Raw genomic sequence first — 16,923 nt, 5'->3', positions numbered from 1 at the left:
GGGGTGGTGGATCACGGGTGAAGAAAGAAATCGCGAGACTCGTAGCTGAATTAGGTGCCTGCTTGTCCCATGCTCATTGGGTGTTCCTCACTCATTGACCCTGAAAATCCTGTTTGAACCAGCATGGGAGATCACCAGAGATGTGAGGGGACAGTGGGAGTGAGGGTTGCAAATCTGGAACCACCAGCAGAATCTGAGGAATTCTGAGACCATTTTAGGACTGTATTGAAGATAACCTACTCTGCACTTAACTGAAATAAAAATAGAAAATGCTGGAAAGACTCAGCAGGTCTGGCTACATCTGTGGAGAGATAAACAGAGTTAATGTTTCGGGTCCGTGTGACTCTTCTTCAGCGCAATACTTAACTGAGGTATTTTTTTAAAATTTTAAAAATAAATTTAGAGTACCCAATTATTTTTTTCCAATTAAGGGGCAATTTAGCGTGGCCAATCCACCTATCCTGCACATCTTTTGGGTTGTGGGGGTGAAACCCACGCAGACACGGGGAGAATGTGCAAACTCCTCACGGACAGTGACCCAGAGCCGGGATTCGAACCTGGGATCTCAGCGCCATAGGCAGCAATGCTAACCACTGTGCCACCGTGCTGCCCTTAACTGAGGTATTTTAACTGTGGGACTACTCAATGTGTTGAAATTGGGAACTCTAATTGGAAACTGTTCATTTCCTACTTTCAATATTTCCTTGCCTTGGGGAATGCAGACATTTACCAACCAACGTGACCAGCTCTTCAAAAGACAATTCTTCCACATTCACAGATGCACAACAGTGCTGTAAATTCAAGGTAGAAGCTTTTTTTAGTGCCTAACGTACAAATGAAGTACGGCATGGTTGTGCAGTGGTTAGCACTGCTGCCTCATGGCACCGAGGGCCCGGGTTTGATTCTGGCTCCGGGTCACTGTCCATGTGGAGTTTGCACATTCTCCCCGTGTCTGTCTGGGTCTCACCCCCATAACCCAAAGATGTGCGGGGTAGGTGGATTGGCCACGCTAAATTGCCCTGAAACAAAAATTACAAATGTTCAATTATTTGTCAATTATGTTTTTAAGGATGAATATTTATATTTTGTGTCTTATTTTCTCCAGGTGAATGTCAACAAGTATTCACAGCCATTAAAGGGAATTTTTCCAGCCCTCGATACCCAAATATTTACCCAAATAACATCAACTGTCATTGGACAGTCCAGCAACCTCTCGGTTACAGGGTCAAAGTTCACTTAACTGATTTTGAGTTGGAAGACAGGGACAGCCTGAGTGACGCTTGTGACTATGATTTTCTGGCAATCTTTGAAGGAGGCAGTGAGACAGACACTTTGCTGGGGAAATGGTGCGGTCAGAACCCACCCCCTTCACTCTTGTCCAATGGGAACAGACTTTTGTTTGTACTGTCTGCTGACAGAAACACAGCTTCTCGTGGCTTCCATGTATCATACACTGGTGGTAAGTGGAGAGGTCATCATGGCAAGGAATCATTACTTGTGTGGAATCTGGGTGGGAATTTATCTAATGATATATCTGATGGACAGTGGAAGCATCATGGTGGAGAGTGAGAAGGTTTGGGTTCAAGTCCCACTCTAGCGATTTTAGTGCAAAATCTACACTGATACTCCACTGCAGCACTAATGAGATATGTGAAGACCCACAATTTAATGGCTCAGTTGTATGGTGCTTAAATCTAACCATCGTCATCATCAAAATTAATGATGGGGAGATGCCGGCGTTGGACTGGGGTGAGCACAGTAAGAAGTCTTACAACACCAGGTTAAAGTCCAACAGGTTTGTTTCAAATCACTAGCTTTTGGAGCACTGCTCCTTCCTCAGGTGAATGAAGAGGTAGGTTCCAGAAACCTTGGCAAGACGCTGAAAGATGCCCTTGTACGAACGGGATATGGCGCTCGACTCATTGATCGACAGTTCCAACGCGCCACAGCATAAAACCACATGGACCTTCTCAGAAGACAAACACAGGACACAACCAACAGAGTACCCTTTGTTGTCCAGTACTTCCCCGGAGCGGAGAAACTACGACATCTTCTTCGCATCCTTCAACACGTCATCGATGAAGACGAACATCTTGCCAAGGTCATCCCCACACTCCCACTACTTGCCTTCAAACAACTGGGCAACCTCAAACAAATCATTGTTTGCAGCAAACTATCCAGCCTTCAGAACAGTGACCACGACACCACACAACCCTGCCATGGCAATCTCTGCAAGACATGCCAGATCATCGACATGGGTACCACCATTACATGTGAGAACACCATCCACCAGGTACGCGGTACATACTCGTGCGAATCGGCCATCATTGTCTACCTCATACGCTGCAGGAAAAGATGTCCCGAAGCGTAGTAAATTGGCGAGACTATGCAGACCCTGCTACAACAGATGAATGGACATCACGTGACAATCGCCAGGCAGAAATGTTCCCTTCCAGTCGGGGAACACTTCAGCAGTTGAGGGCATTCAGCCTCTGATCTTTGGGTAAGCATTCTTCAAGGCGGCCTTCAGGATGCGTGACAATGCAGAATCTCCGAGCAGAAATTTATAGCTAAGTTCCGCACACATGAGTACAGCCTTAACCGGGACCTTGGATTCATGTCGTACTACATTCACCCCCCACCATCTGGCCTGGGCTTGCAAAATCCTATCAACCCCACGATGATGTCATTTAATATGTATCTAGACAGATACATGAATGGGCAAGGAGCAGAGGGATACAGATCCTTAGAAAATCGGCAACAGTTTTAGATAGAGGATCTGGATCAGCACAGGCTTGGAGGGCTGAAGGGCCTGTACCTGTGCTGTAATTTTTCTTTGTTCTCTTTGTTCTTTGTCCTAGCTTGAGACAATTCACTCCTCTTTAACCTGACTCTCTGGCTCTGTAAAGACTTAATTACCCGCAAATGCTTGCATTCAAAGTATCGTCTTGCATCTTTGACTTTGTCTGTATAAATGTTACTGGAACCCACCTCTTCATTCACCTGAGGAAGGAGCTGTGCTCCGAAAGCTAGTGATTTGAAACAAACCTGTTGGACTTTAACCTGGTGTTGTAAGATTTCTTACTGTGATCAAAATTTATAACTTAGTGATAATCTTTTGTAACCCAAACCTGATCTTCTAAATTCCACCAGAATCCCAGGCCTAGCGGTGCTTCCAGTCCCTTTTTCTCCCCCACAACTGGTATGTCCAGCTCATTGAGAAACCGTTTCATCTTCGAGTCTCGCTCCAGGGGCTCGGAGCTGTACAGTTCCAGGTAGAAGGTTGCAAAGACTTTGTTGATCTTATTTGGAGCTGTAACTAGCCTGCCGTTCCCATCCCTCACCTGCACTATTTCCCTTGTGGTTACCTGCTTTCTCAGCCGGTGAGCCAGCAGATGGCTGGCCTTGCCTGCAGCTACATAAAAGGTCCCCCATGTCTGGCGGAGCTGGTTCACTGCTTTCACAGTAGAGAGAAGACCAAATTCCATTAGTTTTTTTCCTCTCTGCCAGGAGCTCCACGGTCGGGGCCATGAAATAGCATCGATCCATGTCCAATATGGAGTCAATTGGCCCTCGCCTAACTGCGCTTTCTTTCCTGTTCTTGAGAGCTCTGTATGCTATTATTTCCTCATTTCAGTCCTTCCCAGAATGTGGAGGGTGAGACGTCCCCATTCTGGTTGCAAGTTACGTACCTGACGATGGCTTGTGACATTTTTTTGCAGAATGCCTTATCGGCGAGGAGGGCTGTGTCCAGCCTCCATGTGGGGTGCTGGGCCCGGCTCGTCTGCAATCTCACATTCATGGAGTGTGGTGTGTGGTCCAAGATTATTATTGTGGAGTATTCCGCCCCTACTACCCCTGGAAGCACCAATTTACCCACTGCAAATAATCCGATATGGGAGTAGACTTTGTGAATGTGGGAGAAGAAGAACTCCTTCTCCATCGGATGGTTGAACTTCCACGGGCCGATCCGCGCCCCCCCCCCACCTTCCCCCACCACCACACTCCATAAAGGTGTTCAATTCCTTTGCGATTCCCAATTTGTTTCCATGAAATGGGGCTGGACTTGTCTGTCATTAGGTCCTGAACACAGCTGAAGTCTTCCCCCATGATGAGGTGGCCCTCCCCTGGGAGCAGCTCATTTCGTACTGGGCCTATTTGGTTTCCCCCCCACCCCGCCTCCCTTCTGGTTTCTAGATACCTTTGACCTTGCCCACCTTACATCATGTAGGTTTAAGTAACAAAATGAAAGCCAAAGTTAAGAGTTCCTGATTGTCTCTTATTGTTGCCTTCCAAGTCCATTGTTTCAGATGAACTCGTCTGCTTCCTCCGGCATGTTAAAATGATGTTCTTTGCTGTTGAACGAGACCCATAGTCTCACCGGGTAGAACATGTCAAACCGCACTACACTTTTAAATAATGCTGCTTCGGCCCTGTTAAACTCAACTTGGCCATATTGGCTCCAATGTCTTGGTAGATGCGGATTGTGGGTACTTCCCACCTACACGACTGTGTGCTCCTTGCCCAGTTATGCAACCGCTCTTTGTCTTAAAACTTGTTCAGTTTCGCGGTTATCGCCCTCTGTGGTGGTAATGGTTCTCCTGATTTGGGCTTTTGCCGGAGCGATCTGTGGGCCTGGTCCACCTCTGAGGGTTTGGCAAGCCTCCCTCTCCGACCAGTTTTTTGAGCATCTTTGCAACATATTATTTTTTTTTAAATTTAGAATATCCAATTCATTTTTTCCAATTAAGGGGCAATTTAGCGTGGCCAATCCACCTACCCTGCGCATCTTTTGGGTTGTGGGGGTGAAACCCACTCAGACACGGGGAGAATGTGCAAACTCCACACGGACAGTGACCCAGGGCCGGGATCGAACCTGGGACCTCAGCGCCGTGAGGCAGCTGTGCTAACCACTAGGCCACCGTGCTGCCCTTTTGCAACATATTCTGTCACGTTCCTGTCCTCAGGGCCCTCTGGTAGCCTGACAATTCACCTTTATTAGTATAACAAGTAGGCTTACATTAGCAATGAAGTTACTGTGAAAATCCCAGAGTCGCCACATTCCGGCACCTGTTCAAGTACACTGAGGGAGAATTCGAAAAGTCCAAATTACCTAACAGCACGGGCGCAATTCTCCAGACTTACGAAAAATCTGAGAATAGCGGGCGGCGTAAATTTTTACGGACACGTTGGTCCGACGCCCTCCCGCTATTCTCCCCCCCTCCCCACGGCCGCCCCCCGACACGAATCGCTGCTCGCCGTTTTTTTACTGCGAGCAGCGATTCTCCCCTGGCCGATGGGCCGATTTCCAAGGCCTTTACGGCCGTTTTTATGAACGTAAAACACACCTGGTCTGACCGTTTGTAAAAACGGCCGTAAAGTCCCGATCTGGGGAACCCTGGCACCGATTGGCACGGCCGTACCACGGCCGTGCCAAGGGTGCCATGGGCCCGCGATCGGTGGGCACCGATCGCGGGCAGCGGGTACTTACCCCGCGCACTCTTTCTCCCTCCGCCGCCCCACTGGATCCATTCGTGGGGCGGCTGAGGGGCATACCAGCCCGCGCATGTGCGGGTTTCACGCATATGCGTGATGATGTCATACGCGGGTTGGAGTCGTCCAATCCGCGCATGCGCGGCTGACGTCATCTGACGCGTCAGCCGTCGCTAACTTTGGCTAGCGGGCTTAACGAAATTCGTTAAGCCCGCGATGCCGGAGTTCACGGCCGCGCGATGCTAACCCCGACCGGGGAGCAGAATCGGTTCCCGGTCGGGGGGGCGGAGGCTGGCGTCAAACGCGCCCGTTTTTGACGCCAGCTTCCTGATTTTTCGTAACTCGGGAGAATCGCGCCCCACATCTTTCAGGACTTGTGGGAGGAAACCAGAGCATCCGAAGGAAACCCATGCCGACACGGGGAGAACGTGCAGACTTCTCATAGACAGTGACCCAAGCTGGGAATCGAACCCTGAATGCTGGTGCTGTGAAGCAACAATGCAAACCACTGTGCTACCGTGCCGCCCTCAATTCTCAGGTTCTATCAACGGGACCTGTTCTCCTGATTGTTGACTTTCCCCTTGAGCGCTTCCTGGGCTGTTACCAACCTTGCCACATCAGCTTTGAGTAAGGCGATCCGCTCGTCCTGGTCAGTGGCCGCTTTCTCCAGGTCCCGCACCATTGCATCCTGGGTCTTCAGTCTCTATTCCATTCCGTCTATCTCCTTTATGGGGCCCAACGCAGTTTGTATTGCCGACTTCATGGCCCACTCAAGGCCCTCTTTTATTGAGTCTCTGTGTTTCTGGAGCTCTGTTGAGAGAAACTCCACCAACTGCTCCACTGATGAGTGGGCTGGCATTTGTGTTGGTAACCCCATTCGATCCGCCACGCTCCACTCCGTTTCGCCCCGTCTGGCCCATCATTCCGAGGTTAGGGTTTTACTTACTCGACTATTCCTGTTCTTTCGGCTCCTTGGCTGGTTTGATGGTATTTCGGTTGATTGGTTGTTAGTTGGGGTGAGGCTGGGGGGTGTTTTGTTGCGTTTTTGTATCCATTTGATGGGTTAAAAGGGCCTGGCAAGAAGTGCCCAAGAGAGAGCCACCTTTTGTGTGACCCCGCAGCGCTTGGCGACACTGTAAATTCCATGTGGCTGCTTTAAAGGGACGGGTTCCATGGATCATGTGATTGTCTTGAGGCCAATTGCATGGGAGAGCACAAACCCCAACCAATAGGGAGTTTGTGTGGAGCCCTGGGAGCAGGGCCCAGGGCACTGTTGAATTTGGAACCAAAGTGTTCCGACTTGTTATAATTGGCATGATTCAGTGGCCTCGTTGCACCCAACATGATGTTGGGATGAGGCCGTTAAATCTTGCCTCTCACAAGATTTGCGATGCTCGAAACGTCTCGCAAAATTCAATGGAATCCTATGAAATGTCATGATCTGGGTCTCGCCCTCACAGTGCGTGATCCAGATCAGCATATTTAAGTGAACCATTAGGATTCACCCGGTGCCCGGGACTCAATGGCCACGCCTGGGACACCTTGCCAGAGTGCCATTTAGTACTGATTTCCACAAACGTGGACTAGTCGTAACAGCATCTGGGAAGGTTTCACAGGCCATTGGAGACACCTTGGTCAGGAACAGGGCAGGGTGGCACCCTGGCTCTCCCTCTGGCACCTGGGCACATTGGCACTGACAGCCTTGCACCCTGGCAGTGCCAGCGCACTTACTGCTGTCCCAGCTGAAGTAAACTAATGTAATATAATTAGAGATTGAACCAGAAACTTTCCTGGGGCGAAATTCTCCGACCCCCAGCAGGGGGTGGCGGTGGCGGGAATCCCGCCACTCCGATCGGCAAGGACCCTGTGGTGATTCTCCGGCCCAGATGGGCCGAAGTCCCGCCGCTGGGAGGCCTCTCCCGCCGCCGAGGTTTGAACCACCTCTGGTTGCGGCGGGATCGGCGGCGTGAGCGGGCCCCGGGGTCCTGGGGGGGGCGGGGGGCGATCAGACCCCGGGGGGTGCCCCCACGGTGGCCTGCCCCGCGATCAGGGCCCCCCGCTCAGACTCCGGGCCAGTGCCCTGGGTGCACTCTTTCTCTACCGCGGCCGCCACGGCCTCTGCCATGGCGGAAGAGAAACCCACATCGCGCATGCGCCGATGGTGACGTCAGCGGCAGCTGGCCGCTGATGTCACCGTCGGCGCATGCGCCGACCGGCGAAAGCCTTTCGGCCAGCCCCGCTGCCGGGGGCGCCGGTTTTTTGCGCCAGTCTTCTGGTGCCAACCGCTCCGGCGCGTGGCTAGCCCCCAAAGGTGGGGAGAATTCCCCACCTTTGGGGAGGCCCGACCCCGGAGTGGTTGGCGCCACTCCCCTACGCCGGGGCCCCCCGTCACGCCGGGTAGGGGAGAATCCCGCCCCTGGTCTGTGTAGCTCAGTATCACGTTATGTGGCAACGGAGTCACCTGGCCAATGATACACAACACGAGGCATTTAACAAGTGAACCACAAACCTAGCATTACACTGGGAGTGCGTGTGCCCGCTGAGTCATCAGCCTCTGTAACATTTAGTGTCCTGTGTAAATGATACAGCCAGAGCTACTGAGTTTTTCTTCTTTGATTTGTTTCAGTAATTCCCATGAACATCAGCTGCACTAGAACTGATTTCCAGATACAGATTGCTGTGCAGGCTGTTCCTTCAATCAGTCAAAGCAACATTTATCTAGGAAGACAAAGCTGTTCGGCCCAGGTATTTGGCTCAGCATACAAGATAATCTCACGGTTTGATGCCTGTGGAACTAAGACCCAGGTAATTGACTGTCCTTTCTGACAAAAAATCTAATGGAGCAACGAACAAATAAGGCCACAAAAATGTCTGTATTATGAAAAATCAAAAAGATCGGTGTGAGTGCCAGTTTGCAGTATGACTGTAAAACTCACTCACCCTTCGCCACACTGCCAAAAAAGTATGTTTTGTTTCAGAGATCTATACATTGGCCATGGGCTGGTGCCGGTGAGTAAATAAGAAGGAGGGAAGGGGATAAGAGGGAGGGTGGTGGAGCTTTAAAATAGCAAAATAGAAGAAGTAACCAGATTAAAAGGTCAGATGATAAGTTGAGTTGTGGTCATTTCAAGTCTGAGGCTGACATTGTTTGGTTGAAAATTTTCCTTGCTGGATGGGTATGTCTCTCATATAACCTGTTTGAGGAATTTTCAGTCCAGTTAATAGTTCAGCATTGGTTCACACTTCAAACCACCCAGAGTTTGGCAATGTTCTTCAAAGGTTGTAAGGATGAATTAACACCCCATTCCTCCCACCTCTTGGTGTGAATTAGTATTTTTTATCTTTTTTAAAAAATATTTTCATTCTCCTTTTTAAAAAAAATTTAGAGTACCCAATTCATTTTTTCCAATTAAGGGACAATTTAGCGTGTTCAATCCACCTACTTTGCACATCTTTGAGTCGTGGGGGCGAAACTCACGCAAACACAGAGAGAATGTGCAAACTCCACGCGGACAGTGACCCAGAGCCGGGATCGAACCTGGGACCTCGGTGCCGTGAGGCAGCAGTGCTAACCACTGCGCCACCGTGCTGCCCTCTTCTCCTTTTTCACATTTTCATTGAAATTTACACCCACCAACAAACAAAACGGTAACAACTACAATGCCAATCCCCTGGCCAACAATTCCTCCCTCCCACCAACCCCTAAACAACCCTCAACATTTTAAATACAAACATCAAAGAAAAGGAATCAGGAATCCTTCATCCACAGTCACCAATATCATACAAAGCCCAAACGCACCCCCCCCCCCACCCCAACCCCCCTCCCCTAATGTTCAATGTCATCCAATTCTTAAAAGTGCATAATAAATAAAGCCCATGAATTGTAGAACCCTTCCATCATTCCCCTCAACTCAAACTTCACCTTCTCGAGTGTTAAAAACTCCAACAGATTCCCCGCCACGCCAGGGCACAGGGTGGAGGAACTGATCTCCACCCCAACAGGATCCACCTTTGGGTGATCAGCGAGGCAAAGGCTAAAACATCTGCCTCTGCACCCACTTCCAGCCCCGGCCGATCTGATACCCCGAATTTGGCCTCCAAAGGACCCGGTTCAAGCCTCACGTACTACCTTCAAAATGACCCTGAACACCTTCCTCCAATACCCCTCCAGCTTTGGACAGGACCAAAACATATGAACATGGTTTGCGGGGGGCCCCCCTGCAACGTTCACAAATACCCTCTACCCCCCTCAAAGAGTCGGCTCATCCTCGCTTTTGTGAGGTGTGCCCTATACACCACCTTCAGCTCTATCAGCCCCAACCTCGCGCACAAAGCTGAGGCATTCACTCTCCGGAGCACCTCACACCACAACCCCTCCTTCATGCCCTCTCCCAATTCTACCTCCCACTTTGTTTTGATCCCCTCCAGTGGCGCCTTCACTTATCCCAGAATCGCCTCGTAAATCGCCGACACTACCCCTTCTCCATTCTCCCTATCGTCAGCATCTCCTCCAACAGTGCGGAGGCCGCCGCCACCCAGCGCCGGCCCTAGGGTTGCTGGCGCCCCGGGCAAGCTGAACTTCGGCGCCCTTTGGGGGGCGGGGCGGGGGGGGCGGGGGGGGGGGGGGCGGGCCGGAGGGGGGGGGGGGGCTGGGGGGGGGGGGCGGAGTGACCTGGTACATGATCGGGACCCACCGATCGGTGGGCCGGTCTCTCTGTCGGCAGGCCTCCTTTCTTCCACCGGCGAGCCTGGATCCATCCGCCATGTTTGTGCGGGGCGGCCTGGGGGAGGGCGGCCACCGCGCATGCGCTGGTTGGCACCGGCCCAACTGCGCATGCGCGGGACCCGAGTCTTTTACGTGGCGCCGGGTCTCTGACGCCGGTCACGCACTCCTTAATGGCGCCCCAGGCGACTGCCCGAGTTGCCGGTACCTTGAGCCGGCCCTGCCGCCACCGGAAAGCTCTGTATTTCTTTCTTAGCGAAATCTCGGACCTCCATATACCTAAACATTTCCCCTGCCTAAACCCATATTTCGCCCTCAGCTCCTTCAATCCCTCAAACCGGCCTTAATAAGAACATAAGAACTAGGAGCAGGAGTAGGCCATCTGGCCCCTCGAGCCTGCTCCGCCATTCAATTAGATCATGGCTGATCTTTTGTGGACTCAGCTCCACTTTCCGGCCCGAACACCATAACCCTTAATCCCTTTATTCTTCAAAAAACTATCTATCTTTACCTTAAAAACATGTAATGAAGGAGCCTCAACTGCTTCACTGGGCAAGGAATTCCATAGATTCACAACCCTTTGGGTGAAGAAGTTCCTCCTAAACTCAGTCCTAAATCTACTTCCCCTTATTTTGAGACTATGTCCCCTAGTTCTGCTGTCACCCGCCAGTGGAAACAACCTGCCCGCATCTATCCTATCTATTCCCTTCATAATTTTAAATGTTTCTATAAGATCCCCCCTCATCCTTCTAAATTCCAACGAGTACAGTCCCAGTCTACTCAACCACTCCTCATAATCCAACCCCTTCAGCTCTGGGATTAACCTAGTGAATCTACTCTGCACACCCTCCAGCGCCAGTACGTCCTTTCTCAAGTAAGGAGACCAAAACTGAACACAATACTCCAAGTGTGGCCGCACTAACACCTTATACAATTGCAACATAACCTCCCTAGTCTTAAACTCCATCCCTCTAGCAATGAAGGACAAAATTCCATTTGCCTTCTTAATCACCTGTTGCACTTGTAAACAAACCTTCTGTGACTCATGCACTAGCACACCCAAGTCTCTCTGCACAGCGGCATGCTTTAATATTTTGTCGTTTAAATAATAATCCCGTTTGCTGTTATTCCTACCAAAATGGATAACCTCACATTTGTCAACATTGTATTCCATCTGCCAGACCCTAGCCCATTCACTTAACCTATCCAAATCCCTCTGCAGACTTCCAGTATCCTCTGCACTTTTCGCTTTACCACTCATCTTAGTGTCATCTGCAAACTTGGACACATTGCCCTTGGTCCCCAACTCCAAATCATCTATGTAAATTGTGAACAATTGTGGGCCCAACACGGATCCCTGAGGGACACCACTAGCTATTGATTACCAACCAGAGAAACACCCATTTATCCCAGATCTTTGCTTTCTATTAATTAACCAATCCTCTATCCATGCTACTACTTTACCCTTAATGCCATGCATCTTTATCTTATGCAGCAACCTTTTGTGTGGCACCTTGTCAAAGGCTTTCTGGAAATCCAGATATACCACATCCATCGGCTCCCCGTTATCTACTGCACTGGTAATGTCCTCAAAAAATTCCACTAAATTAGTTAGGCATGACCTGCCCTTTACGAACCCATGCTGCCTCTGCCCAATGGGACAATTTCTATCCAGATGCCTCGCAATTTCTTCCTTGATGATAGATTCCAGCATCTTCCCTACTACCGAAGTTAAGCTCACTGGCCTATAATTTCCTGCTTTCTGCCTACCTCCTTTTTTAAACAGTGGCGTCACGTTTGCTAATTTCCAATCCACCAGGACCACCCCAGAGTCTAGTGAATTTCGGTAAATTATCACTAGTGCATCTGCAATTTCCCTAGCCATCTCTTTTAGCACTCTGGGATGCATTCCATCAGGGCCAGGAGACTTGTCTACCTTTAGCCCCATTAGCTTGCCCATCACTCCCTCCTTAGTGATAACAATCCTCTCAAGGTCCTCACCCGTCATAGCCTCATTTCTATCAGTCGCTGGCATGTTATTTGTGTCTTCCACTGTGAAGACCGACCCAAAAAACCTGTTCAGTTCCTCAGCCATTTCCTCATTTCCCATTATTAAAACTCCCTTTTCATCCTCTAAAGGACCAATATTTACCTTAGCAACTCTTTTTTGTCTTATATATTTGTAAAAACTTTTACTGTCTGTTTTTATATTCTGAGCAAGTTTACTCTCATACTCTATCTTACTCTTCTTTGTAGCTTTTTTAGTAGCTTTCTGTTGCCCCCTAAAGATTTCCCAATTCTCTAATCTCCCAGCAATCTTTGCCACTTTATATGCTTTTTCCTTCAATTTGATACTCTCCCTTATTTCCTTAGATATCCACGGTCGATTTTCCCTCTTTCTTCCGTCCTTCCTTTTTGTTGGTATATAAACCTTTGCTGAGCACTGTGAAAAATCGCTTGGAAGGTTCTCCACTGTTCCTCAACTGTTCCACCATAAAGTCTTAGCTCCCAGTCTACCTTAGCTAGTTCTTCTCTCATCCCCTTGTAATCTCCTTTGTTTAAACACAAAACACTAGTATTTGATTTTACTTTCTCACCCTCCATCTGTATTTTAAATTCCACCATATTGTGATCGCTCCTTCCGAGAGGATCCCTAACTATGAGATCATGAATCAATCCTGTCTCATTACACAGGACAAGATCTAGGACCGCTTGTTCCCTCGTCGGTTCCATTACATACTGTTCTAGGAAACTATCGCGGATACATTCTATAAACTCCTCCTCAAGGTTGCCTTGACCGACCTGGTTAAACCAATCGACATGTAGATTAAAATCCCCCATGATAACTGCTGTACCATTTCTACATGCATCAGTTATTTCTTTGTTTATTGTCTGCCCCACCATATCGTTACTATTTGGTGGCCGATAGACTACTCCTATCAGTGACTTTTTCGCCTTACTATTCCTGATTTCCACCCAAATGGATTCAACCTTATCCTCCATAGCACCGATGTCATCCCTTACTATTGCCCGGATGTCATCCTTAAATAACAGAGCAACACCACCTCCCTTACCATCCACTCTGTCCTTCCGAATAGTTTGATACCCTTGGATATTTAACTCCCAGTCGTGACCATCCTTTAACCATGTTTCAGTAATGGCCACTAAATCATAGTCATTCACGATGATTTGTGCCATCAACTCATTTACTTTATTCCGAATACTACGAGCATTCAGGTAAAGTACACTTATGTTGGTTTTTTTTACCTCTGTTTTGAATCTTAACATCTCCAGTTTTATTCCTTTTGTTATTACTGGGCCTATTCACTGAGCTCCCCTCAGTCACTGTACCTTGTACTGTCGCCCTTTTAGATTTTTGACTATGTCTTCTCTGCCTTGCACTTTTCCCCTTACTTCCTTTTGCTTCTAGAAACAGATCCTTTAATGCCCTGACTCCCTTCTCCTCGGATCTCCGAAAACTCCAATCCCACTTCCCTGGCTCAAATGTGTGATTTCCCAAAATCGGCATTTTCCTTGACCCTGCCGCAGCCTAAAGTGCTGGTGCAACTGCCTCCATATTTTCAACGTCGCTACCACTACCGGACTCCCTGAGTACTTCCCCGGGACCATTAAGAGCGGCACTGTTGCCAATGCCCTCAGTCCTGACCCCCTGCACAAACTCTCCTCCATTCTGATCCACTGGGAGTCCCCACCTCTAACCCAGCTCCTCACCTTCCCCGCGTTTGCCGCCCAGTAATAATATAGTAAATTCAGAAGACCCAACCCCCCCTGACTGCCATCCTCTCTGCAACAACACCTTCCTAATCCTAGTCACCTTCCCCCCCCCATATAAACGAGGTAATCGTCTTTTCAACCTCCTTGAAAATGCATTTGGTTGGATGATCAGCTGGCACTGAAAAATATACAAGAATTGCGACAACACGTTTATTTTATCCGCCTGTACTCGACCTGCCAGCGACAGAGGGGGACCATCCCACCTTGTCAGATCTGCTTTCACCCTCCCCACCAAACTAGTAATGTTATACCTACGGAGTCCCCCCCGCCCCCGCTCCATCCCGTGCCACCTGCACCCCCCAGATATCTAAAGCAAGTCCCCGCTCTATGGAATGGTAGCCCCCTACCCTTGGCCGAGACACCACAAAATATTCACTTTTATTGAAATTTAGTTTATATCCCCAAAAAGATCCAACCACTCGAAGCAGCTCCAATATGCCCCCCATCGACACACTCGGTTCCGATACATACAACAGCAAGTCGTCCGCATACAAAGATACACTATGCTCTATCCTCCCCCCACACTATCCCTTTCCACACCTCCAAACTCCTCAACGCGATGGCCAATGGCTCAATTGTAAGCTCGAACAACAGGGGGTGCATAGGACATCTCTGCCTGGAAATCACGGAGACGTACACAGACACGAGGAGAATGTGCATGGACAGTTTTGCCCCCACAACACAAAGGTGTGCAGTGTAGGTGGATTGACCATGCTAAATTGCTCCTTAATTGGAAAAAATGAATTGGGTACTCTAAATTTTAAAAAATGGCCGCCACTACCACCGAGCTTGTGGAGTACCAAGCCGGCGAGAACAGCAGAGGTGCCGTTACCGGTTCCCCTAAACTTGTGCCTCTACATGAGGCCGCCTCCACCCGCTCCCACACCGACCCCTCCCCCACTACCCACTTCCTAACCATTACTATGTTCGCCATCCCGTAGTAGATCCTGAAATGCGGTAGGTCCAGCCCCCCACCCCCTCCCCTCAACCCCGCTCCAGCAGTGCCTTCTTTATCAGCGGGGTCTTACCTGCCCATACAAACCCAGAGATCACCGCATTCACCCTCTTAAAAAAAGCCTTGGGGATAAAAATAGGCCGGCACTGAAATAGAAACAAAAACTCGGGAGAATTGTCATCTTTACCATCTGCACCCTCCCCACCAGTGACAATGGGAGCATATCACACCTTCTAAAGTCCTCCTTCATCTGTTCCACCAACCGAGCCGAATATACAAAAGTCGGTCATCCATATATAACGAGGCCCTGTGCTCCACCTACCCCCCCCCCCCCCCCCCCCCCCCCCCAACACCCCGCGTCGCCAATGGCAAACAACGGTGGGGAGAGTGGACATCCGTGCCTCGTCCCCCGGTGCAGCCTAAAATAATCCGAGCTCACTCGGTTTGTCCACGCGCTCGCCACCGTGCCTGGTATAGCAACCGGATATAGTTCACAAAACCCTGCCGAAACCCAAACCGCCCCAGGACTTCCCATAAATACTCCCACTCCACCTGATCAAAGGCCTCCTCTGTATCCATGGCGACCAGCACCTCCACTTCCCTTCCTTCGGAGGGCATCATAATCACATTTAGCAGTCTTCTAATGTTCGCCGTTAAATGAATCCCCTTCACAAACCCCGTCTGGTCCTCCCCTATCACCCCTGGCACACAATCCTCTATTCTCAAGGCCAAGATCTTGGCCAGTAGCTTGGCATCTACATTTAGAAGGGAAATTGGCCTGTACAACCCATATTGTTCCTGGTTGCTTCACCCTTTATGAGCAATGGCGTACTTCCCAACCCTTTAGTTTTGATGTAGTTGAATTTCCTGTTAATAATTCCACAGGAAACTCAAGGTATGATGAACTCAATGGGTTAGTGTCAGATCTCTTTGATTCCACAGAGAGTCCAGTCCAGTTGTTAAATTTCAGTGGCTTTTTTCAGCACCCAAAGATGTGGCTGTTACACTTCTTTAGCTGTTCCCAAGGCATGAGAAAAAGAGCTCTTCATGCTCTTAGTTCATATACCCGTGATGTCACTGGTCTTAACCTCATTTGTGCATTTAAATTGCAATGCCAGGCACTGATTGGTCTTCACTGGGACTGCGTCTGAGGTTGTCCCTGATTGGTGGTCGGGAGCGCGTCACCTGCGGGATGACATCAGATATCGGTGTCATGTGGGCCGCAGAGCCAAAATCAGGAGACGGAGGTGGCCATTTTGATCAGGCTGGAGGAGGGGGTTGCGGCATTTTACAGGGAGATTTTCCCCGACGTCCCGATCAAGGATAGGGCGCGGCGGAGGAGAAGGTCAGGCTCCATCCCGCGATCAGCTTTTTACTTCATAGTCCTTTGATGTTTTTAGATATTAATGCGAGATGAATAGACTTGTAGGCAATGGCATAGAAGTTTCAGTGGAAACAGTCTCGATGGGGCTAGGTGTTCAATCTGGGCAGGGCCTTTTTCTGTGATGCTGCCAGTCACAAGGTAAGATGGCAGACCAAGGTTTTTTTCAGTACAGCAAGGCAGTATTACTGGTTACACAAGATAGAGGATTTCATGTTGCATGACTGCTACCTCTGTATTCTGGCTTTGGCAAAGGATATGTCTCCCTTTGCCTGGGTCCCTGAGATTGTTAATGTTCCAATCATTAAGACTTGAGAGGTAGTATGTGGGGTCCTTTGTCCTAACAGACAAATAGGCCCTGGTTGGCCAGGCCTGGCTTATGAAACGCAGATGGCTTTTGTATAGTTCTCTTTGAATTCGGGCTCTGTGGCCCCCAAGTATTTTTAGTGTCCCTTCTGTGATACTGCCATGATAACTCCTTTTGTTCAAGATCAGACAGACATAGCATCAGCTATTTTAAAAGGTCATTGTCTCGTTGTTAATTTTTTAGAAATCAGCCATGAGGGTATCTATATA

General features: G+C 49.3%; 1 protein-coding gene across 1 annotated transcript in view; it reads left to right on the top strand.

Moving 5' to 3' along the window:
- Positions 1-16,923, top strand: part of cdcp2 (CUB domain containing protein 2) — an 83,984-nt gene that overhangs the window by 66,076 nt on the left and 985 nt on the right. The window contains exons 5-6 of the mRNA XM_038793509.1: positions 1,106-1,459; positions 8,120-8,298. Coding sequence (XP_038649437.1) covers positions 1,106-1,459; positions 8,120-8,298 — 533 coding nt within the window. The remainder of the gene's footprint in view (positions 1-1,105; positions 1,460-8,119; positions 8,299-16,923) is intronic.

The sequence above is a fragment of the Scyliorhinus canicula genome, chromosome 4, assembly GCF_902713615.1.
Source record: "Scyliorhinus canicula chromosome 4, sScyCan1.1, whole genome shotgun sequence".
Classification (NCBI taxonomy): Eukaryota; Metazoa; Chordata; class Chondrichthyes; order Carcharhiniformes; family Scyliorhinidae; genus Scyliorhinus; species Scyliorhinus canicula.
The sequence above is the reverse complement of the archived record's forward strand: the minus strand, read 5'-3'. Positions and strand labels throughout refer to the sequence as shown.